General features: G+C 40.7%; 1 protein-coding gene across 2 annotated transcripts in view; it reads left to right on the forward strand.

Moving 5' to 3' along the window:
* The window catches only part of CNTN3 (contactin 3), a 101646-nt gene that overhangs the window by 41753 nt on the left and 35343 nt on the right, over positions 1–24550 (forward strand). For both annotated transcript variants that reach the window (XM_074550338.1, XM_074550337.1), the window contains exons 3-6: positions 6831–6926; positions 20704–20907; positions 23291–23393; positions 24337–24521. In XM_074550338.1, the coding sequence (XP_074406439.1) occupies positions 6831–6926; positions 20704–20907; positions 23291–23393; positions 24337–24521 (588 nt within the window). The remainder of the gene's footprint in view (positions 1–6830; positions 6927–20703; positions 20908–23290; positions 23394–24336; positions 24522–24550) is intronic.

Here is a 24550-nt window from a genome sequence, read left to right on the forward strand (position 1 = left end):
GGAAAGTGTTAGAGGGGAAAAAAAAATTCTGTGTTGCATGTGAGAAGTCGACTGTAGGATAATTTCCTTGAGCAAACATCCTTGCCTCCTGAGATATTCCTCAAATTGCTTGAATTGCTTTGTTCAGTGCTGTGTTTGCCTGCAGTTGAGTGGTAATTCCCAGATAATAGGAATTTATGAAAGGCATATTTTTGGAAATACCTATTGGAGAACATTTTTCTTTCAAAACATGCATTTCCCTAGTAACGCTCTTAGGGCTTGGTTTGGTTTTTTCCCCCAGTTCTTTCAGTGCATTTTTGCCAGTGCAAAACATGTTTAAAAAATACTCCCTGCTTATCAGATGTTGACTCAACTTTTATGCTATTAATATTATTTTACTGCCTTTTTTGTTTTTTAATCTCTGCTGTCTCTGGTCCTTTCCTTCAGTTGCACAGAGCCCAGAAATCACCTCATCCCTTTCTGTCCATCTTTGCCCTCATTATTGCAAATTCTTCTGCCTCTTCCCATGCTGGCATCTCCTGTTCACCACACTCTGATACATCTGTGCCAATTTATTTTTTAGCTTTTCCTGCTTGTGCTTATATAGCAAAGACTTTTGAATTATTCTCCTTTAATTGGTGTAAGAGCATTTAAATGTCTCCTGTTTCATGTTTTCCTGCACCTCAAGCTGATTCAGGGGAAGGGGAAGAGTTTCAAAGATTTGTAGGGGTTTTTTTGGTGCTGTTGGCATGTTGTTCACCTGTGAGATAATTCAGCATTTCATGGGATGGAAGCAACCTGCAGGGTCTGTTCTGCACTGAGGTCTGCTGCATTTTACTGGCAATATTTCTGTGGATTTCTATATTTCAAACTCAGTGGATTTCTGTGGTGTTCTGTGGGCACTCAGATGGGTTCTGACCTGGGCAGAGATGGGGACAATATCCCAATGTCGGAAGTTGACTGAGCAGCATTTTGGGTGTAAAATGAGCTTTGAAGGGTGGGAGGTTGTTCTGCTTGTTCTGTCATGGAGATTTCAGGGTATAAAAATGCAAGTTCAGCCACGTGGCATGGAAGAGAGGGATTTTGTAGAGGTTGGTGTGGAATTCTGTGATTTCCCTGACCAAGTGAAACCCTGGAGCTGCTTCTGAATCTCTCAAGTGACAAATCTGACGAGTGATGTTCACTCCTGCACTGTGAATATTTTTGTCCTCTCTCTCTATCTCTGCCCTGCAAGAATTGATTACAGAGAGAATTTTTGGTCTCATCCCTCGCTCCTAGCTCAGTGTGGTTCTGCCAGGCTCCAGCCAGGCCCTGGCAAGGTAGCAGGAGGTTTTTCAGTGGCTCACTTCAGCCCTGGTGTGGTGATTCCTGTTGGGGTTCACAGGCTGTGCATCCCAAATATCCTGGGGGAAATTATTTATGCAAAGTGCACGTTTAGTTTTGAGTGTCTGTCTAATGAAATACCGAGTTCATGATCACTGCTGTAGCAAAGTTTGGGTTTTAGGGGGATGGGGAACAAGATTTGTTCATGCACACAGGTGCGTTAGGGGATGGTGGTGAAGTTTGCTGGGTTTTCTCATTTCTTTTTAAATAAGTGTGTTTGTTTTTTTCTTTTTAAAGAAACAAATTGGTGTTCCTCTGTTTTCTCCAGCAGTTCTCATTACCAGCATAGCTATTACAATGTGCTGAGGCTGTTATTTGCCCTCAAGAGCTGGGAGAGAGGAATTTCCGTTCTTTTTAATAATGTGACTTTTACCAGGGCGAGTGGGCTGTGAATTAGTGCTTCATTATGGGCTGACATCAAACAGAGTCCCCACTTCAGAATTACCCACTCAAGAAAACAGCTTAGATTTGCTTGTCTGACTCATTTAGGCACTTGAACATCCAATACAGAATTATACCTAAAGTACATTTAACAAGTTCTGCTCCTTTGAATAACAGTGGGTCTGATGCAGCAACACAATAAATATTTCCATGGCTATTAAGGCACAATTATGTTTGTAGAGCTTGAATCCTTGTTCTGCAGTTTTCAAAACATGGTAGAATTACTAACAAATGTGTGTTGACAATGAAAAGCAATTGATATAAGTGTGATGTCATGCTTGGGTGTTGCTGGACTTGGAGCTGGAAACTTGAATTAAAAAAAAATAAAACAGTTGGAAAACTGAATCCTGCTCCTCTCACAGTGAATTCTGTATATTCACTTAAAAAAATAAGTGTTCTGTGTATTACTTAAAAAAATAAACAGGATTTGGTGCAAGTTCTAGCAATGCCTGCAAATCTTAGAGTTCCTGTGTGCAGAACTGGTGTCTGGGGGTGAAATATCACACAGGTTTCTTGACAGAACACCCCATAACTCAGCATTGCCACACGCCAGCAGCTCTGTGTGTGGAGCAGCTTTGTCATCAGAAATGCTCTGGATTTTTCATAGCACCATGTTCTGTGTCTCTCCAAAGCATGGCTTTGCTGTTTGATGTGATCTTTCCCCATCCCTCCTCAATTACATGGGATCACAAAACAGACACCTCTGGGAGGTGCTTGCAGTGAACGTGGTCAGCAGCCTCAGATTGGTTCTGATTTATTCTTTTATTAAAATGTCACTCTTCTCAGTCTCATTTTGCTTACAGAGATGCTCCAGGTCGTGTTTTCCTATCACGAATCCACAAATTTTTATTTTCTGTTTTAATTGTCCTGAGTATCACAGGAGTGTTCCAATACAGGTGTTACAGGTTTTATACATCACTGTCACTCCACATTTTGGAATCTTTCTCAGCCACTTGAAGTCTCAGTGCTTGAGACTGAAAACTTGGCTTAATAAACTTAATAAACTCCTTAAAAGGAGGGAGCCCAGTGGAATACACAGTTTTGACATACTTTTGGTATGGGTAGGAACTCATTTTGTTGTTTGCACTTTGGGCAGAATCAAAGACTTTGCAACAAAGCTGAATTGTGGGGTTTTTTCTCCATTTTAATGCAATGGTGTGTATATTTCAGTTAATACAACTTTATGGACTTGGTACTAAAGCAATGAGGCAAATACATGTGCTAGCAGGGGAAAGGAGAAGAAAATGCTGTTTCAGGAGTCAGAAAGCCTCAGTTGCTAATTTTAAACTTCCTTCTATATGGCAAACTATAAACAGGCAATAAAACCATTTAATTTGCAAATTACAGTTTTAGCTTGGTTTTTATGTTGGATTTTTTTTTCCCCTTGTAGTCAGGATTTTGTAACATTTTTACCAAAATATTTTCAGTGTCAGGATTAGAGCCTTTGCCTGGTAGGGTTCAGTAATAAATTGTGCATTTTTTCCATGAATAGTTGCTTTTCAGATGAAAGGAGGTTCAAGTGAGGGTGTAGTAAATGCAAGGAAGAAGTGAAAAGAATAAGACAGGAGAAACTAATGAAGGCACTTCAGTTCGGTGACCATGAGAGAGTTTTAAAGATCTGCTGATGGATAAACCAGTCTTTAGTCCAGCAGATAAAATGCAGAGACTCTTTTTGTGATTTTGGCCTTTTCCTTCAGTGATCAGTGGGATATTGTCATCCCATGGGTGCTGGAACGTGAATCCTGTTCTGACTCACCACTCCTCAAAACCATCTTCTGTCCTGATCTCTGCTCTTTGCTTCCAGTTATATTTTATCTATCGAGACAGACATTTCAGCAGGATGAGAGCCTCTGATTTCAGAGGGATACAGTTCAATCTGTAAAAGTAAACAAGCTGTGCCATTATTAGCCCACCTTTTAAGGGATTTTATTTACCCTGAGGACTTCATGTCCCTTCCCAATGAGTTCATGTAATAAGAAGTTTTGTTAGAAGACCCAGCTCTCCTCCCTGGCGTTATTGTGATTGCAGTAGTGGCTTTATTAAAAAATCAAACAAAAACCTTACAAAGAAGCTCAAGGATAAACAATCACTGTTGATACACTTCCAAACATGCCTGGGTTTGACCTTCAGTCCTCTGAATCTGCTGCAGGAGCACCAGAAAATCAGACCAGCATCGTGTTCAGGAGCAGCCAGTGCTCTCCAAGGTCAGAGATTGGGACTTCACTGTGTCATGCTAATGAAGAGCTCTGCTCCTGTTCTGCATGCTGATTTTTCATTATCAAAGCTGTGCCAGACAGGAGAATACAGAAGTTTGTAGAGAAATTGAGTGCTGGCATTTGGGCAGCTGTGTGATGAGTCTGGTGGTTGAGGTGCTCTGGAAGGTGGGATAGGGACCTTCATGCTTCTTTTATTGTAGCATGGCTCATATTCTCCATTTTTGGACGGATATGCATTGCTGCTTGTTTCCCTAAAACCTGTTTTTCTGTGACAACAGTCATCACCTGCAATCAATGATTAATAATACAGTTTTTTACAATTTTGCAGCAGCTCAAACTGCAGGGCTGTGGTGGGTCCTGTCTGGGTGCCTCTGGGCTGATTGCCTTCCCAATCCTCCAGGATATCCCACATCCCTTCCCAAGGTGCTCCCAACCCAGTCCCATCCTGCCCATAGGATTTGCTGGACAACACAAAGACAGGAAGGTTCTGAAGGTCTGTAGTTGCAATAAATGAGCACATGGACTGAAAAACCCATTTCAGTTATGGAAATGGTATTATTGAAGATTGATGACTTCTGATGGTTGTGATGCAAGAGGGCACAATGTGGTCTAAATGAATTTTTTATGTAAAGTATTAATTCTTTGGGTGTGATTCATGCTGGAACAGGGCAGTGTGTGTTCTCTGAGGTGCTGGCAGCTCCTGGTTTTTCCTTGCATGGCTCTGAGGAATGGTGTTGGGGCAGCTGATGAATGTATAATGTTATGGGAGAAAGAGCAAGGTGCTGGAAAGGCCTGAAACAATAATTTAAGGCTGTGCTGTTTTGATCCCTGAGTGAAATCACTTTGGCTGGGGTTTTATGTGACTTCTCCATCACATCCAGCAAAAAGATCTGAGTTTATTCTGAGGATACCTGCGTGGAAATTCACATGGGAAGCTGAAAACAGCCCTTCTAAGAAATATTCTGTGAACTTTATGTGTACTAACAAAGGATTGTACAACACTCTCTTACTGCAGCCTTTTTTAAAGGAAGCATTGAAATTCTGGTCTCTCTTATTCAGTGTTCTCACTGTAACAGCTGTTGCTTTGCAGCAATAAAAAATGCTGTATTTTGGGGAAATAGCTGCTGTTGGTCAACTCACTGCTCCTGTTATGCTTGGTTATAAAGACAGCTTTATTTAAAGACTGTGTTCGTTTAGCATCCTATACAAGGTTATAAACAAATAAATTTTTTTTAATTGTCTGCTGTTATGGAAAAATGTATGGCTTATTTATGGAAAAGCCTTTGTAAGTGAAGGACTTTGATCTTGGCTTGTATTACATGTTGTATTTAGCTTAATTTAGTTGAAGGGTATAATGAGGCCCAGCTTTCTTGGATCTTGACTCACCAGGTAGAGGGAAAGCCTGTATAAATTTATGATAAAATATTTACATTTATGGATACTGTAGCATTCGCTTCCCCCCAAGAAGTGCTGGACAATGCTGTGTGTGATTTTTGGGTTGTCCTTTGCAAGACCAGAAGATGGACTCAATAATCCCTTCCACCTTAGGGTGCCCTGTGATCCTTACACAGCTTGAAATAACCCCAGAGACCCGAGGCCAGGCAGAGCAGAGCCCTGGGTCAGCACACCGAGGAGCAAAGCTCTGCCTTAGTGATGCTCCAGGGGATTCTCCTGCAGGAATGTGCTCCAGGAGGTTCCCTGCTCTTGGGAAAAATCCATATCTGTTTTCTGAATAGCTGTAAGTAGTGGTGTTTTACACTGGACATGGCAGCTTGATGCTGTTCATCATAGCCTTCACTTCCAAAGAAAGAGTGGATTAAGAATTTATTTTTAAGTCATTGTCTCCGTTTTGGTTATCAAAGTCAGGTTAGCAGAAGCCAGGCATAGGAACAGAATTAACCACAGGATCTGATCAATTATTTTACTGCAGATTAGGTCCCTTCAGCCCTAATTCTGTCATCCCCCCTTGTGCCAGGCAGCCTTTGCTTCTGCAGGGGCTGTGCTGAGTCTGCTGGCTCCGGCTGCAGAGTGAGAGATGGGAACTCAGGAATTGGGAATGTCAGGATTTGGGATTGTCAGGATTTAAGAATGCCAGGATTTGGGATTGACAAGATTTGGGAATGCCAGGATTTGAGGATGCCAGGATTTGAGAATGCCAGGATTTGGGATTGTCAAGATTTGGGGATGCCAGCATTTGGGATTGTCGGGATTTAAGAATGCCAGGATTTGGGATTGTCAGGATTTGGGATTGTCAGGATTTGGGAATGCCAGGATTTGGGGATGCCAGGATTTGAGAATGCCAGGATTTGGGATTGTCAAGATTTGGGGATGCCAGCATTTGGGATTGTCAGGATTTGAGAATGCCAGGATTTGGGATTGTTGGGATTTGAGAATGCCAGGATTTGGGATTGTCAGGATTTGGGGATGCCAGGATTTGGGATTGTCAGGATTTAGGAATGCCAGGATTTGGGATTGTCGGGATTTGGCAATGCCAGGATTTGGGATTGTCGGGATTTGGGGATGCCAGGATTTGGGATTGTCAGGATTTGGGATTGTCAGGATTTGGGAATGCCAGGATTTGGGATTGTCAAGATTTGGGGATGCCAGGATTTGGGAATGCCAGGATTTGAGAATGCCAGAATTTCAGAATGTCAGGGTTTGAGAATGCCAGGATCTGAGAATGCCAGAATTTCAGAATATCAGGATTTGGGATTATCAGGATTTGAGAATGCCAGGATTTGGGAATGCCAGGATTTGGGAATGCCAGGGTTTCAGAGTGTCACTGTGCTGTCTGTTGGTGTTCCCTGGCAGATGTGGAGAGCTCCAGGACGAGGATGAGGAGCGCGGTGTCGGTGCGCGAAGGCCAGGGCGTCGTGCTGCTCTGTGGGACCCCGCCCCGGGCTGGAGGTAAGGGGGACCCTGGGCTGGTGGGGCTGGGCAGCATCCCTGGAATGCCAAAAATCAGAATTATAACCAAATCTTGAGTTCTGAGTAAAAGCAGAGAGAAAGAAACCAAAAACAAAGGAGGGGGGAAGGAAGTATTTAGGAGGATTTACTTTTATCTCATTCCCAGTAATTTCTGTGCGCTTAATGTGTCTGGTTTTTATGGGATTTCTTGTAATTAATGGAGTATCTTCTAGAGTTGCATTCTGCCCAATTTCACAATTGCTGAGCCTCAGTGAATCCAGTTTTCCCCGTGAGCAGAGAATTGCAGGTTGCCTTGAGCAGTGCCTGTGTTCTTGCAATCAAGACATTCTGTGGTGGGGTGGAATGATGCTGGGTAATTTAAACCACTGCTGCACTCAGGGGGTGAGAAAAGCGGATATATGGATTCTTGGTGGACCAAAAGTTGCAAGTGCATTTCTTCCCTCCTTCTGCATCTTCAGGCTGTGACTAATTGCTATTGAGCCTCCAGTAATATCTGGAAGGAACTGGTTTTATTGTTTTTAATTGATACGGTGTGTCATTATTGAAGGGCTGTGATGTTAAACATTGGATCTGATTGCAAAGACGAGGTAATAAAAGCGAGACATTATATTCAATAATATAGGTGTTGTGGCCTCATAAATTTGGCAGAGTCCAAGCAGACACAGCCATAAAGTGGCAATTTTACAACTGTCTGAGCTTGCAGAATTTTTCCCCCTCTAAACTGATACATACTCTTAAATCATCTTTATAGCCTTGCAGCAGCTTTGTCTTTCAGCAGCTGAGGAAATGGGTCATTCTCCCAGCTATCTATAAGAATTAGAATGATTAAATTTTCCTTCTAGATGCAGCCCCAGGGCTGAACTGGCCCAGCTGTTCCTCCAGCTGTGTGCTGTGTGTGGGTTTGCACCCAGAGGTGATGGCCAAGCTGAGGCAGCGCTGCCTGGCTCTGGCAAGGTTTCAGTTTGAGGTGTGGAGCAGGAGGGGATGCCAGACGAGCTCCTGGTGCTGGGAACAGTGGCTGGGAGAGGTGAGAATTCCCCCTGCACTCAGCAGATGGGAGATGATCGACACCCCCACACTAATTGTGGTGTTCGTGCAAAAACAGAGCTCAGCTCTCCCAGAGTTACCAAATGGCACCGAGAACTGGTACCAGAGTTATTTCAAATCCTTGAAGCTGTCTGAGAGTTGGAGGATTAAATGTTCAAGTTTTCAGGAGATGTGGAGCAAGGTGGAAAAAAAATCCTTTCTTCGCTGGAATAAAGCTGTGGCAAGGTGACACCAAACAGCCCTGCAGGGTGGGATGCAGGGCAGGAAACCTGGGATAAAACATCCAGCCAGGAAGCAGAAGTGGTTTGTTAGCAAGAGCAGGGATGGTTTAGGACCAGCTGACCTGGCCTCAGGGATGTTCAGCCCTTTCCAGATCACTGATCTGACTCTTTTTTTAACTTGGAGTCTGTATTTATTGCGCTGAGCTATCAAATAATTCCAGACAATGCTAATTCTAAAAACGTGCTCCACCAGCTTGTTTCCTCTCCCCCTGTAGCCCCCAAAATACTCTGCTTTTGTTTTCTGGTGTGTTGTGCAGTTTCTAAGATCTTGCTAACTTAATTGCACTTATTTCTTGCATTCTCTGCAAAGAGTTTGCAAGAAGAGACTTGATTAAATAGTGATTATTCCTCCATGTACAGCATCCCAGTTACAATAGAAAGCAATGCTCATCCCCACAGAAATGCCAGCTCATAGTATGGAAAAAGAAAATTGCTTCCCTTCTGCAATTTATCATATTTTTTTCCTTGCTTATCTTAGGCACAGATATTTACATAAGTCATATGAATGTCCCTTTTCAATGGGGAGCAAATTGTTCCTGCAGTGAGCAGTGGTTTTGTGCTTTTGAGTGTGCAGTTCCAGCTCCTCTGGGCTGTGGACACCCAGCATTAAACCAACAATGAAACTCCATTTACGAACCACAAATCACTTTCTTTTAAGTTACCACATTTCCCCTTTCTGGAAATTAAATAAAATTCCCTTTTTTAGCAGTCTTGTTTGGGATTCACTGAGTGGAAGATTTGGTAAATGACTGGATTTGAGTGTGAAGACTTTTTCCCCGAAATATTTTTCTGGTCCAGGCTCGTTTTATGTTAAATACCCTAAGTTGTCTCATAATTGAGCAGTGATGTTTGGATAATTAAGATGGTCATCTGTCACTGTTCTGCATGGCCATACTTCTGAATCTTTGAATTCTGTTGCACAGAACCTGTTAAAATACCCTTTTTTGCCACCAAAAATCAGTAAATCATCTCACCCACATGCTCAAAAGGTAAAATAACATAAAAAATGGATTTATGTAGCTCTCCTGCTACTTTTCCAGTGGTTACAACCTTTAAATTGCACTGAAATCTCTACAGCTATTTTGACTTTTTACTGTGTTACTGTGATGTCCTTAATGGTTTTAAAGGGCTGTCAATCCAACAAACATCTCAATATCCCAGACCTAATGTTGGACACAGTTAATGTGCAGCTGGTTAAAAAACATTCATGTGATGCTAATTTTTGCCCATTCTGCCAAGAATGGGGAAAGCTAGACATATGGAGATCTAAAAATGATTTTTCTCTGCTACTGGTTTTGTTCCAGAATTGGTATCTAACGAGTGACAAAGCCCTCAGTAAAGCAAATCTGAGTTCCTGTAGGGTTTTACCTCCTGTTACTACTGAACTGTATTGTGATTATTGTGTAGCTCCTCTTCAGCTGTTATTTCTGTTCCTGTATATTGTGATTTATATTTGTTTAGTACAGTGAGTTTTCCTCAGCTGACATTGATTTTGGATTTATGAGGTGTTTCTGCTCTTTGAGAGAGGAGCAGGCAATGAGGCATGGTCCTTTTGTGTTGTTTAGGGTGGCTTAAAGCTGCTTTATACACAGAGAAAAAGATGATTTTTAATGGTAGAAGTGAAGATTTACTTGATAGTTATTTGAACATTTCAACATATTTTGGTTTGCCTGAAAAAACTCAACATTAGTTTTACATTGGTTTACATCCTGCTGCGTTATTCCCATGGGGAATGGGACCATAACCCAATAAATAAATAAATCAATTTTTTTTCAAAAACCAAAATGCAAGAAATTAAACAAATAACTAGAATTTTGTGGAACTGTTGCTTGGAAATTGCAAGGAAATTCTGCTTTATTCCTAACGAGCCTTGTGTGCTCTGTGTTCCTGTTTCATGCAGTGTGGCAGGGATGTTCCTGCGTGGATAAAGCAGCGAGGATTTGTCCTCCCTCTTCATGTAACTCCCTGATAAATGTGGGTTTAATCCATAAACGAGGCAGGATTTGAAGGGCAGGGATCAATTCAGCTCACAGCATATTGTGTCAGAGTTGTGACATGCTGATAGGAAATAATATTAGATCATGGAAAAATAGATCCCAATTTATTGCTCAGTGTTTGCTATGACAAATCCTTCACTGAATAATGTCATGTCTGTTCCGAATGAGTGTTTAGACTTGCAAATTTTTGCTTGTGCCTCTTGTATTGCCATTTGGAGACCTGCAAGTTCCAGCAGGGCTCTGCTTCATGAATAACATGGCATGGAAAGAGTCTCAGATGCCAGAAATATTTGGATGCTCTGATTGCTTCTCTTCTGCAACTCTTGAATAGCAACATGCTATTTTTTCAGGGGAATGTAAGTGGAATTAGTTGTATGTTTTTGGTTTTGGAAACGTTTTATTCCTTTAAATTAAAGTGAAGTTAGAGAGGTGCAACTCCAGAATAGGATTTCTGTCCTACTGCAGTGTCACAGATGTATTTTATAAAAACTCCTTTCGTTAGGATCTTTTCTCCTGAGAAGCTGAGAAGCTTCAGCTTCTCCATGTTTTGCTGCTTTGGAGTGTGATTTGGAGAATTGTTGACCCAGCACATGAATTGTTTTTACTTGATGACCAATGGCAGCCACCTGTGTCGAGGCTGTGAGCAGCCACAAGATTTTATTATCATTCCTTCCCTTTGCTAGGCTTCTGATTAAATCCTTTCTTCTATTCTTCAGTATAGTTTTAATATATCATTTTCTTTTAATATAATGTATATCATGAAATAATAAATCAGCCTTCTGGAACATGGAGTCAAGATTCTCATCTCTTCCCTCATCTTGTGAACACCACCACAGTGCACAGCAGGTTTTGGGTTGGAAGAGACCTTAAAGATCTGATTCCACCCCATGGGCAGGGACCCCTCCCACTGTCCCAGGTGTCCCCAAACCCCAATGCCAGCCTGGCCTTGGGCACTGCCAGGGATGCAGGGGCAGCCCCAGCTGCTCTGGGCACCTGTGCCAGGGAGCAATTCCCAATATCCCATCTGAACTCCCCTTTCCCCATCCTGTTTTGCACCTTTGCTCCTGCTGCCCTTGCAGGCTGTGGATGACACACGCCTGGGCATCAGGAATAAATCACACTTGGAAAGGTTCTTGCACAAAAATGCATTTTGAGGAGAGTGGTACCTTGAATATTGTAAGAGCACTGGCCTTAGAAATGGCTCCATAGCGTTCCTGTGCTGTTTCAATCTGCCAAGGAGAAATGGCATTTTTATTTAAAAACATATTTTTCAATAGTCCTGCTGGTGTCATCATCATCATCTGCACAAATTTCAGCTGACAGTTTGAAATCAAATGGTACCTGAGAGACACTTATGTTTGTCCATATGAGGGGAAATAATACATGTTCACAGCTGGATCTCCCAGTGATTTCCAGTGCTGCAGAGACAGTCTGCTGTGCACTTTGTCAGATGCAGTCATTCTAAATCTTTTTTCTTTTGATAAGCCTGTTTTCCAGGCTGAGGTAATCCAGGCTGAAATTGTTACATATTATTTATAAATTATAAATTAATATATTTTTTACAGATTTATTATTATTAATATTATAATATATATATATTTATATATATATATAAACCCTCTTTATTTGCTTTATAAGCATATAATCATAGATAAACTGACAGAGAACTTATAGATAGATAAGACAGATAAACTGACATAATCCAGGCTGAAATTATTAAATCTTATTTATAAATTATAAATTAGTTAATATATATTTTAATAGATTTATTATTATTATAAGTATTATAATATTATAATTATTATATATATTTATATATGTATATATTTATGCACCATCTTAATTTGCTTTATAGTGCATGTTTTTAAGCTGACAGAGAGATAATCCAGGCTGAAATTAGTACATATTATTTATAAATAATAAATTTTAATATATTTTAATATATTCATTATTATAAATAATATAATATTATAATTATATATATATATATATATATATATATATATATATATATATATATATATATATATTTTCTTAAATTGCTTTATTGTGCATGTTTTTAAGCTGACAGAGAGGTGGATAAACAACCCTAGAAGCTTTTAGCAATTTCTTACCCCAAAATCTTACAGAACTCTTGAACTCCACGTTCATTTGTGGAATATCTCTTGGAAGAATGGAGGGATGGAAAGAAAAAGGCAAAAGTTGATTAGGAAGAACCAAATTGCAAGAAAAAATTCAAGTTGAACCTTTTTACTTACCCAGTCCCAGGTATCTCAGTTCTGCCTTGGGGGAAAAAGGAGAAAATTGGAGACAATAACTGCATTTCACTCTCCACCAAGTTTATTTTTATCCCTAAATTGTGACTGTGGGGTGTTTCTCCTCCAGCTCTTTATTATCTTCTCTAGTAAAATATTTGGGTTTTTCTTTGCAAACAGGATAATTGATTAGGAGGAGGCAGGAGGGAGGTGGCTGCAGTCCCAGCACTCAGAACAAGAGTGCTGAAAGGAATTTTTGTTTTTCACAAGGGTTTTACCAAGTACCTTCTCCTAAAAGAGTGCAAGAGTACCAAATGAAAGTGTCACTAACTACTGCTTCCATATATAAATGTTGGTGCTTTACTTTCAAAATTGACTCCTGGGTTATTTCCATTAGTTTCCCTTGGTTTATGTCCCTAATATTTAACATTCACAAGAAATCAGATTTATTTTAGCTCCGCAATAAACCAAACGATCGCCTTTTTTATCCTCAGAATTATTACAGGCAGGAAGCAATTTTAAAATACTTCCAGCTATTGAAAAAGCACAACAGAGTTCTGGGAACGCTCTCAGCAATTAAATGTAAAGTTCTAGGGAGGTGATTAAAGGAACAGTTTGTCACTTGGAATGGATGTGGCTAATGGGGATGTATTTACATATTGCTTCCTCAAGCATTTTCTTATTTCTGTGCTGCCTCCAGAGTGGGAGCAGCGTGCTCAGAGCCAGGTTGGGACAATCAGTGCAGAAATGCGATGGGGAGGATCCAATCCATCCCCTGCACAGCTCCAGGGGAAGCAAAATTGGGATTTTTGTTCAGCCCTGGGAGCCCAGAGCAGCAGGGCTGTTCTGTCAGGCTCTCATGCACATCTGGGATGTTCCAGTGCCAGCTGAGGAGCACTGGGGATGCAAAGCCATGGGCAGGATCCTGGATCGTGGGCCCTGGGCAGCAGGGCCACGTGCTCAGCCCTTCCCAAGGGAATCTGTGAGGGTCTGGGGGTTCCCCAAAAGAGGAGGAAATGAGAATCTGACTCCATGTTCTAAGAAGGCTAATTTATTATGTGATACGATATATGATAAGAGATATGATATGATATTAATTATATTCTATTAAATGCTATACTAAACTATACTAAATAATAGAAAAAGAATACAGGCAGAAGTTGTGGGGAGGAAAGATGAATCTGACTCCATGTTCTCAGAAGGCTAATTTATTATTATATTATATTATATTATATTATATTATATTATATTATATTATATTATATTATATTAATTACATGCTATATTAAACTATACTAAAGAATAGAAAAAGAATACAGGCAGAAGTTGTGGGGAGGAAAGGTGAATCTGACTCCATGTTCTCAGAAGGCTAATTTATTATTCTATTCTATTCTATTCTATTCTATTCTATTCTATTCTATTCTATTCTATTCTATTCTATTCTGCTCTACTAAACTGTACTAAAGAATAGAGAAAGGATAATTACAGAAGGCTACAAAGAATGATAATGAAAACTCGTTACTCCTTCCAGAGTCACAACCCAGCTGGACAGTGATTGGTCATTAAGTTAAAACGATTCATATGAAACCAATCAAACATTCACCTGTTGAATAAACAATCTCCAAACCACGTTCCAAAGCAGCAAAACACAGCAGAAGCAAATGAGATAATATTGTTTTCATTTTTCTGAGGCTTCTCAGCTTCCCAGGAGAAGAAATCCTGGGAAGCTGAGAAGCTTCAGAAGTTTCAGAAAACGTGACAGTGACAGGAATCTTTGGGGTGGGACTGACCACGAGGGGGTTGGTGTTAATAAAGAAATCAGCTGCCAGTCTGGAGCATCTGTTTCCCAAGGATGAGCTGGGAAATGTTGGTGCTTTAATTACATTGGTGAGCCTTGCTTGTGGCGCTGCTTGGGATGATTCAGATTCATTGTTATTATCCAGGAATTATTTAGTGGCTTCAGCCGCCTTCAGGGGCTGTGTGACATCCCTGTGGCAGCTGAGCACAGGTTGGACAGGTCATTGTGTGCAGTCACCTCTCCTGTGGCTGTGCTCCAGGCTGGGGGACAGCACAAAAAAGTACAGCTCAGTATTTTCAAAGAATTACATCTGGTTTTGCATCAAACTAAAGCTCCTTCCAAAATCAAAGTAGCAAGTGGACTCTTACCCTGTTTTGTTTAAAAATGAAAATCAGGTTTTAGCCTGATATAGGAACCTTGCAGCTTCAGCTGAAACATTTCAATATTCCCATTTAATGAGTAGATTGGAATTGCAGGATATTGTGTGTGTTTGTGTCTCACTGCTCTCATTGTGCTGGGCTGTTCCATACACACAAGTTGCATGCCTGATTACCTGCACAGCAGGCTGAAAATTGATCTGGTGTATTTTAGCTATGAAATAATTCAACTTTTATGCCAAAACAATTAATGTTATACATTAGTTTCAAATCAGAGTGTTGCCATTATACTCTGGAATATAAAATTAATTTCCGGGGATGCATTTTTCACTTTTGGTAGCTGGACTTGCATTCCCATCACACAGTTTGCATTTGGTATGAACAAAAATTCAGCCAGAAGAGTTCTCCTGCAGAGTTCAGGTGAAATCCCAGTGGTTGGAAAATCTCTGCACCTATTTTGAGCGGATCTCACGGTCTCACATCACTCCTGGAGGCCACAGGTCAAGCCCTGCCACTCAGGTTTTGTAATTGTCATTATTTTTATATAGAGAACATGAGCAAAAAGTAAATACCAGCCCCATTTGTTCTCTGAAGTGTGACTGCAGCTGAAGTCTTTTTCATTATCAGGGATGGAATTATGTGAATGCCAGCAGCCCAGGATCCCCCTGGAAATGCAGCCTGAGCCTTGGTTTGCTTTGTTTTTCCCAACTGCACACGCCTAGGACAGTTTTTAATTTCTGAGCATTGAATATGTACAAGAATATACCCCAAACCCTTGAAATTATCTACAATTGATCTCAAATATTATTCTAAACTGATTTTTCATTACCAACATGCTGCCATTTCTCACAGAGGCACCTTGTGACATTTTAAGCTCCAGTTTACACATATGTAATGGGAGCACACAAACACCTTGTTCCGCATTTCCAGAGCAGGAGATTTTTATTTGGAAAGCAATTTTTAATTGTTTGTCAGGAGAAATGATGGAGATGTTACCTGGTTTGTGGCACAGGGAAGAGCAGCTGGAGGTGGGGCTGGCCAGGGGAGGATGGAATGCTGAACTAAGTGCAGGAAAATTGGCCCAAGTGAGAAGGAAAAAGTATTAAGGAGAAATCTGAGGTAATTTATGTAAAATAAAACCAGTTATACCCCTGGGAGCACTGACACTCCATTACCCAGTCCCACAGCAGTGTAATCCAAGGATTTGCCTGCAGGGAGGTCAGTGGGGACAGTGACACCCCAGGGCATCCTCTGGGACCTTAATTGCACTTTTACCTCATTAATTAATTTCCTGCTTTTAGGTAATTTGTTTGCACTTTCCCAGAGGTTCCTGTGCAGACAGACAGCTGCAGCAGTGGTGACAAATGGACGTTTTTGTGGGTGATTGTCCCAAAAATCCCACCCTGAACGCTCAGTGTGAGCTCCCAGAGCTCCTCCTGAGTGAGGGATGCTCGTCCACAAACTCCCTTTTCTGCCATTTCATCACTCTTGCAGCTGAAATTGGGCCAAATGATGAACTAATTGGTTTCTGCTTTAATTAGGGAGTCTGTTATTATCCTCTCAAAATCACTGTTACTTTTCCATCACTTTTCACCTAAGGTAGATCATTCCAAATAGCTGTTTGCTGCACATTTCCATGGTTTTAATTGCAGTTTCTGTCATTGCTAAATTCTGTCTGATTACTCTCTTGGAAACAGTTTTCCAGGAGCCACGTGCCATCCTGTGGGATGGGCAGAGAGCCATTGGGAGACACAAAATTCCAGGATAATTCAGCTTCTCCTGGTGTTTCTGCTACAGAATAGTGTAAAATCAGAACTGGAGAAATGCTGAAATAATTGGGATTTGGGTATTAATGATTGACATGAAACCTCTTTATGTTTTGGTGGTTGATTTTTTCTGTTTGTTTGTGTTTCTGGGTTTTTGGTTTGTTTTTTTTTTTTAACCTTGAAGTATTGTTCCATCAGCTCCATGCTCCCCAAAATCAAGAATTTTCATTTCTTACCGGTTTTATTTCTGGAAACACCCACTTGGGTGATTCAAATCCAGTCAGTTTGGAACATTTTAAATCTGTTGCAGAAGAACATTGTTCACTTTCTTGTGGCTATTTTAGAAGTCTCAGTTCTGTGTGAATTATGGGGCTGGCAGGTGGATATTAAGCAGGTTTATTGAAGTGATGGCCCAGAAGACAAGGAGCAAAAGCTGGCATTATTTATGCAAATAGTGGATAAAATTAACTTTGTGAATTGTTCTTCTCCTTTTGATCATAGGTCTGTGTGCCTTTTTTCCCCCCTGAACTTCTGCTTTTCCAACTTCTGAATTTTTGGGATTTCCATCACTGCTGTTGTCACTTAAATTCTGTTTACAAGAAGTAAAATCACCCTGGTTCTGTAAATGATCTCCCAGTGAAGTGATTCAGTCTCTCTTAGAAGAAATGTGTAATTTCTTTAAGTTCTGTATTTCTAAAATTCTTTAAATATTATTTAAAGCCCTATTTTCAAAAGGATGTGCATAAACTTAAGCCTTGACTTTGAACATAGTTAAAAACCAATAAATGTGTGGGTTTTACCCCTTTATGTTCCTTTAGCAACAGTAATTTGGGTTTTTTTCAGGTTCATAAATGGCAGGAAATGACCCTGATAAACCCCAAAGGCCGTGGTGATTTAATTGTTGAATTTCATAAAGAATTCAGGTTTAAAAATGACAGGTAATTTTATAAGCATTTTTTTAATTGAGCACTTGGGTGCACAAAAGGGCTGGAACAGTGTGAACATGCTGAGTGTGTTGGAAACTGCACAGTAAATAATAATCAAATAATGCAAAATAAAGAGAGGCCGCCAAGCAAGACGTAGTAAACAAATAAAAATTGAGTAATAACTGTAATTTCCAATACCTTATCCATGTATGGTCGCCAAATAAGGAAAAAATGCATTGGAAAGCTTAGAACTCAGAGGAAGCCCAGGAGAGAAATATTACTTCCATTTATAACAGAAAATCAACTGAAAACTTGTAATTGACAGAAAGGGAGTGAGTTTGTGTCCCTGGAGGTGCCCTAAGATCAGCAACAGGCAAATGGTGTAAACATAATAAATCACACCACAAGTTGTTTAATATGATTTTTGTTTTATTTTGGAAAGTAAGAGTGCAATTTTGTAAAGGGCAGTAAATATAAAATGAGGTGGTGGGGCACAGGGCTAGAAATACCCCAGCCTTTTTTTAAGGGAGTCAGTGAAAATAAGTGTTGAATGGGGAATTAGGTTTCCAGGGGTGTTTATTCATGGGTTGAAGGACCCAATTAAACTGGAACCCACTTGGCATGGCTGCCATAATCCCAGTGACTGATTTCAGTGGTTTATTCTTGACTTAACCCAATATCCTAGCAATGAAATGAAGCTGCTTCTTTTCCTGCTGCATCTCCAGATCTTCACAATGTTCTGGACATCTTTTTTCTTTTTATTTTCTTCTATTTTTAAGATAAAATAATGTTTTGAGCAAGGAAACAAGGTCATTCGATAAATAGCAGAAGCGTTAAAGGCTGGTGTCACCCACAGCTGCCTTGTGGGTGTCTGGGTTTGGTGTGGAGCTGAAAATTGGGGTTTTTTGTCCCTAACTTGGTGTTCAGCCCTGAGATCATTGTGTCCACCCACCTCTTCTGCAGAAAGAATTCTTCTCTATTTTCTGCCTTTCCCATTTGGAAAGACCCCACACTCCCTTCTCCCTCAGACCACGTAGTGCCCTTCAACCTCCTCAGGTGTGCTCTCTTTTTTTCTTTATTTTTGAAATAATTTCATGCTTCCCACTGCACTAATTCCACTGTTATTTCATAACAAATCCTTGCTGCCTTCCTTTCCACAAACTAATTGCACCTCTGAGTTCTGGAGGAAGGAATTGTGGCGAAAGCCATTGGTGATCCTGAGGTCCATGGAGGTGATGGTCTTGCAGGTCTTTTCCTCCTTATGGTTCTGGTTTTGGCAAAAAATAGTTATAATATTTATATATTGATTGATTGATTTGTCCTATTTATTTATTATTTATTAATTTATTCATATTTATTTCTAATATTTCTAAATATGACAGAAGTTTAACTCCTGAGCCTGTTAATGGTTGGCACAGGCCACTGCTGCAGAATTACCGTAATGGAAAGAGGTTTAAATATTGATAGAAGAAAATTAAATGCAGGTTAATGATCAGCCATTTAATTTGATGCCTTTTTTGCATTAGGCGGCCTATAAATATCTTAATAATTTCATTTATTGAGTTGGTTTTTTTCACCTGCACAGTCTTACCTTGTGTTGAATTGTCCTGCTGGCTTTGGCAGCCTGGGGAGGGGTTGAGGGCTCCGGTTGTGTCACCTTTTCATTCCATGGTGCGCCCACATTTGTGCACCCTCAAATTAAAGCTGTGCAGGAGGGGCTGATCTCCATTTCGTGGGGGCAGTGCCAGTGCTGCAGACACTGCAACACAAGAGAGGTCAATCAGGCTGTAATCATTGCTAATTAGCACCTCCAGAAGCTGTAATCTTTGTATAAGTGCCACGTGGGTGAAAAAAAAAATATTCCTTGCCTAGAACGCCATTAAAAATTTATTTTCCTTTGATCCTGTAGGAAATGAATGAGACAAACACGTGGCCTGGCACAGGAAGGGGCTTTTGCCAATTAAAATTGGCCACACAGGGCTCAGAGTGATGCTCAGGAAACAAAACAAATTCAGTGGATTTTTTTGCCAAATCTCTTCGTTTCTCTTTCGAGGTGTGGGTTTGGTTTTTTTTCCCCTTTCAAATAATCAGAATGAGTGGTAGGGAGGGTTACTTGGCCGGATCACACAGAAATGTTTTTGATGGAGTTTTCATGGATTTTTGTGTGAAAAAAATAGTTTTGGTGTGTGATGAGCCCTTCTGGGAATTTAGACTTCTTCTGACATCCTTATCACGTGGATTCTGCTATCCTGTTTCTACCTGCTAATCATCTGGCTGAGCAGTTAAATAGCTACTGAATGAATAATCTTTCCATTTTAGCAAAGTTTGCTCTCGCTTTTTTTGTCTGCTCCTATTTCTGTGCATATTAAATTTCAAAAAAAAAAAAAAAAGAGAGAAAAGAAGGAGATTTAAACAAACCTGCTAATATTCTGGATTTCTTTTGCTTTTTTTTTTTTCTTCTGCTGGAGGAGATGGTGAGAAAAAAAATGGGGGGTTTTGCTAGTTTCTGGTACTTTTTAAACTGTATTTTTCTCTGTCACTGGCTCTGTTTGTTGCACAGTACAGTACTGTAAATAATGCAGTGCTGTCAAATATAGCAATAAAGCAGTCTTTGAAGGAAAAAAAGGTGGAAAAATCCTATCAAACACCTTTGCATGTGTGTTTTTCCCCACCCCAGAGATGGTGAGGAAAATGGGAGGTTTTGCTAGTTTCTGGTACTTCTCAAAATGTATTTTTCTCAGTCGTTGGCTGTTTGTTACACAGTACAGTACTGTAAATAATGCAGTGTGTTGTATTTGCAGGGATCCCCGTGGCGGGGAGGAATGATGAATCTGACTCCATGTTCTCAGAAGGCTAATTTATTATTGTATGATACTAGAATATATTAAAGAATACTATACTGTACTATACTATACTAAAGAATACAGAAAGGATACTTAGAGAATGCTAAAAGGATAATAATGAAAACTTGTGGCTCTCTCCAGAATCCCAGCACAGCTTGGCCCTGATTGGCCACTGAGTCAAAATAATTCACACCAGAACCCAATGAAACAATCACCTGTGGGTAAACAATCTCCAAACACATTCCAGACGAGCAAAACACAGGAGAAGCAAATGAGATAAGAATTGTTTTCCTTTTCTCTGAGGCTTCTCAGCTTCCCAGCAGAAAAACCCTGGGCGAAGGGATTTTTCAGAGAATGGAATGCCACAGCAGTGCTGTCAAATATCGTAATAAAGTGCTCTTTGATGGGAAAAAAGTTGGAAAAACCCTTTCAAACACCTCTGCTTGTGTTGTTTTTCCCCTCCCAGACCTGTCGTTCGCCTGGATCTTCAACGAGTACCCGTCGTTCGTGCAGGAGGACAGCCGGCGCTTCGTGTCCCAGGAGACAGGGCACCTGTACATCGCCAAGGTGGAGCCCTCGGACGTGGGCAACTACAGCTGTGTGGTGACCAGCAGGGCCAGCAGGAGCCCCGTGCTGGGCTCCCCCACGCCCCTGGTGCTGCGCACGGACGGTACGGAACGGAACGGAACGGAACGGAGTGGAATGGAATGGAATGGAATGGAATGGAATGGAATGGAATGGAGTGGAATGGAGTGGAATGGAACGGAGTGGAATGGAATGGAATGGAATGGAACGGAATGGAGTGGAATGGAATGGAATGGAACGGAGTGGAATGGAATGGAGTGGAATGGAATGGAATGGAATGGAATGGAATGGAATGGAATGGAATGGAACGGAGTGGAATGGAATGGAATGGAATGGAGTGGAGTGGAATGGAATGGAATGGAATGGAATGGAATGGAATGGGACGGAGTGGAATGGAATGGAATGGAACGGAATGGAATGGAACGGAACGGAGTGGAATGGAATGGAGTGGAATGGAATGGAATGGAATGGAATGGAACGGAGTGGAATGGAACGGAGTGGAATGGAATGGAGTGGAATGGAATGGAATGGAATGGAATGGAATGGAATGGAATGGAATGGAATGGAATGGAACAGAATGGATGCCAGGGAACACACACATGGTGTGACACTGTTCACAGGGGGCCCAGGATGAGGGAAGAGATGAGGATCTGACCCCATGTTTCAGAAGGCTGATTTATTATTTTATTATATATATTACATTAAATATATTATATATTATTATATATAATAATATTATATATTATATATTATATATTATATATTCTTATATAATATATAATTATATTAAATATTATATTATTTATTATTTTATGATACATATTATATTAAAACTATACTAAAAGAATAGAAGAAAATATTTCATCAGAAGGCTGGCTAAGAATAGAATAGCAAAGAATGATAACAAAAGCCTTAGTCTTGGACAGAGAGTCCTAGCCAGCTCTGATTGGCCATTAATTAGAAACAACCAACATGAGACCAATCCCAGATGCACCTGTTGCATTCCACAGCAGCAGATAATCAATGTTTACATTTTGTTCCTGAGGCCTCTCAGCTTCTCAGGAGGAAGAACCCTAAGGAAAGGATTTTTCAGAAAATATCATGGCTACAACATGGAATGAGCAGATGTCCCAGGCAGAAAAGGGCATTTATTTCTGGACCTCCATATTTATAGAGTTCCATAAGTGACTGTGGATTGGAGGATGAAATTGCCACCTCTCCAACCACACTGGTCAAACCAGCAGTCCATTTTTGCCCTGGTTTTTAAGATTTTCTAAGTCTTCTGATGTTGACATTCTTGTAGTGAACTTTCTCACACACCTTCTGTAAATAACTCATTGTTTGGCATTCCTTTGTGGAAGAGGAGAGAGTTGATGGACTGTTGGTTTGTCCAGTGCCATTGGAGAGGTGGCACTGTCACCCTCCAATCCACTGTCACTTTTGGAGATCTATAAATGTTGGAGTCAGAAAATAAACTCCTTTTCTCTTCACCTTGAGAACAGCGGTGTGTGTGTTCGTGTTGTTTCGTGTCTTATAGTGACAGTCCCTCAGTTCTGTCCTCCTTCAGAAAGGAATGCAAAACAATCATTATTTACACTCATTTACAAAAATGTGAACACCACAAGGCTTGGAAGAACTTGAGAAGAACAGGGCAACAGGGAACCGCCAGGAGCCTGGGAGCATTCCCAGCATCACTCAGCTCCCAGAGTTTTTGGCTCTTGCAGCATAAATTCTCCTGTGTTGTCCTGTCATTGTCACCTTTGTAATAAAGGGTGACACCTTTGTAATGAAGGGATGGCACCACCGTGGGTTAAGAATGATTTATTGCTCAGATAAACATCAGTCTCAGAGGCTGAGAGGTTTTAGAGGAGCAAGAACTTGACCGTAGCTCAAAGTAGTCAAAAGTTCTTTGTTACCAGGCAATATAGAAATATCTAACCCAATGGACAGTTGCCACAGGGTTTATTTTGCTTTTCTTACCTATCACCTTTACTTACTTCTGCTGCATTGTGGATACTTTTATCTAATGGGCTACTATTACACATATGCTTCTATCATAACTTCTAAACTCTTAGTTTATTCCATACAACCCCACCCTTAGATTACAAACCCTTCACCATTTTATCAGTACAGTTTCTCACTTGAGGCATATTCTCACTGACAACTATAGAAACATAACTATATTATTTTTCTGCTTAATATCTGTGTATTTTATTTTTGCATCAATCCAAGTGTCTCCCAGGGCTGCAGATCAAACCCTTCAGTGTCTGTGGAAGTTTGTTTTTCCAATTCCCACAGTTCAAACTTTCTTCTAAGATAAACTGTTGCATCCTAACTCTGTCCCTGATACCACTGCACTTCCCTTTATAAGCAGATAGTCAGAGAAATAATCTTGAATTGCAAGAGAGGGAAAGAAAACCCTTTGAAAACCACCTTGAAAATTTGACCTTCTCAATTGTCTCACGCAGGTGTGATGGGGGAATACGAGCCCAAAATAGAAGTTCAGTTCCCTGAGACCCTGGCAGCAGCCAAAGGCTCCACTGTGAAGCTGGAGTGCTTTGCCCTGGGAAAGTAAGTGTTCATCTTCACTGAAAGTTGGGGCACCTTTGGGTTCACCTGCACAAGAGCTGTGGGGCTCTGGGGTTTCCCTGATTTTGGTCAGCACAGCTCCTGCCTTGAAATGAGAGGGCAGAGACTCATGGAGTGTATTTTGATTTTGTTTAGAATTAAGATGTGTAAGTTGGCAGCACAGGAATTCACATTTCATTTCAAATTAACTCCAATGTGGTTTTGCATATGACCTTTGAGTTAAGTCTCTTTTCTTTGTGCAAGGAAATGGTGCTGAAGTCTGTGAGAATGTTGTCTGAATTTTCCCCTTCAATGTGCTTGATGCTTTCATAATATTGTTCTTTCTTTATGGCCAAAAAATAAAGATTGAAATGCATTTCTCCTCTGAATGATGCTCCACTCGCAGCTGATACATTTTCTCTTTCACAGATGATCTGAGAATGCATTTGTGTTTCTGTAACTGTATTTATTTACCGGTGTGGGGTTTGTTTGCAGGCAGTTTGTCAGGTGCCCATGTCAGGTTGATAACTTGATCACACGCTCTTGCTTTGGCTCCCTGGAGAGGGGAAGTTTGCAAATCAGAGCATTAAAGGCTGCTGCAGGATGGCAATTCCAAAAGAATTGCCTGGATTCTTCCTCTGTGGAAGCCTCTGGTAAATCTCACCCATCCTCTGGGGAGGCCAGTGCTGATTTACAAGAAATGTTGCAATTATTGGGCATTCACAGAGCTATTCCTGACAAATTTGGGACCACGAATGCAGCGTAGGAATCAGCAGGGAATGCAAATCAGGTGCCTGAGTGTCTGACCATCTGTCATGTACAGTGTGGTTACTGCATTTAACACAGCCTGCAAGTCACTGCTGAATTTAGTTTGCTTTAAGTATCTCATTATGACAATCAAGGACTTTAAGCAAAACTGTTTAAAATCTCATTACTCTCTCTTTAGCCCCGTGCCTCAGATTAACTGGAGAAGAACTGACGGGCTGCCATTTCCAAGTAAAATAAAGCTGAGGAAATCCAATGGCATGATTGAAATCCCTAATTTCCAGCAGGAGGATGCAGGGCTCTATGAATGCATTACTGAAAACTCCAGGGGCAAAAACATTGCAAGAGGACGTCTCACTTACTATGGTAGGAAACCTCTGGTCTGTCTCTCCCTC

The sequence above is a fragment of the Zonotrichia albicollis genome, chromosome 12 (genome assembly GCF_047830755.1).
Source record: "Zonotrichia albicollis isolate bZonAlb1 chromosome 12, bZonAlb1.hap1, whole genome shotgun sequence".
Classification (NCBI taxonomy): Eukaryota; Metazoa; Chordata; class Aves; order Passeriformes; family Passerellidae; genus Zonotrichia; species Zonotrichia albicollis.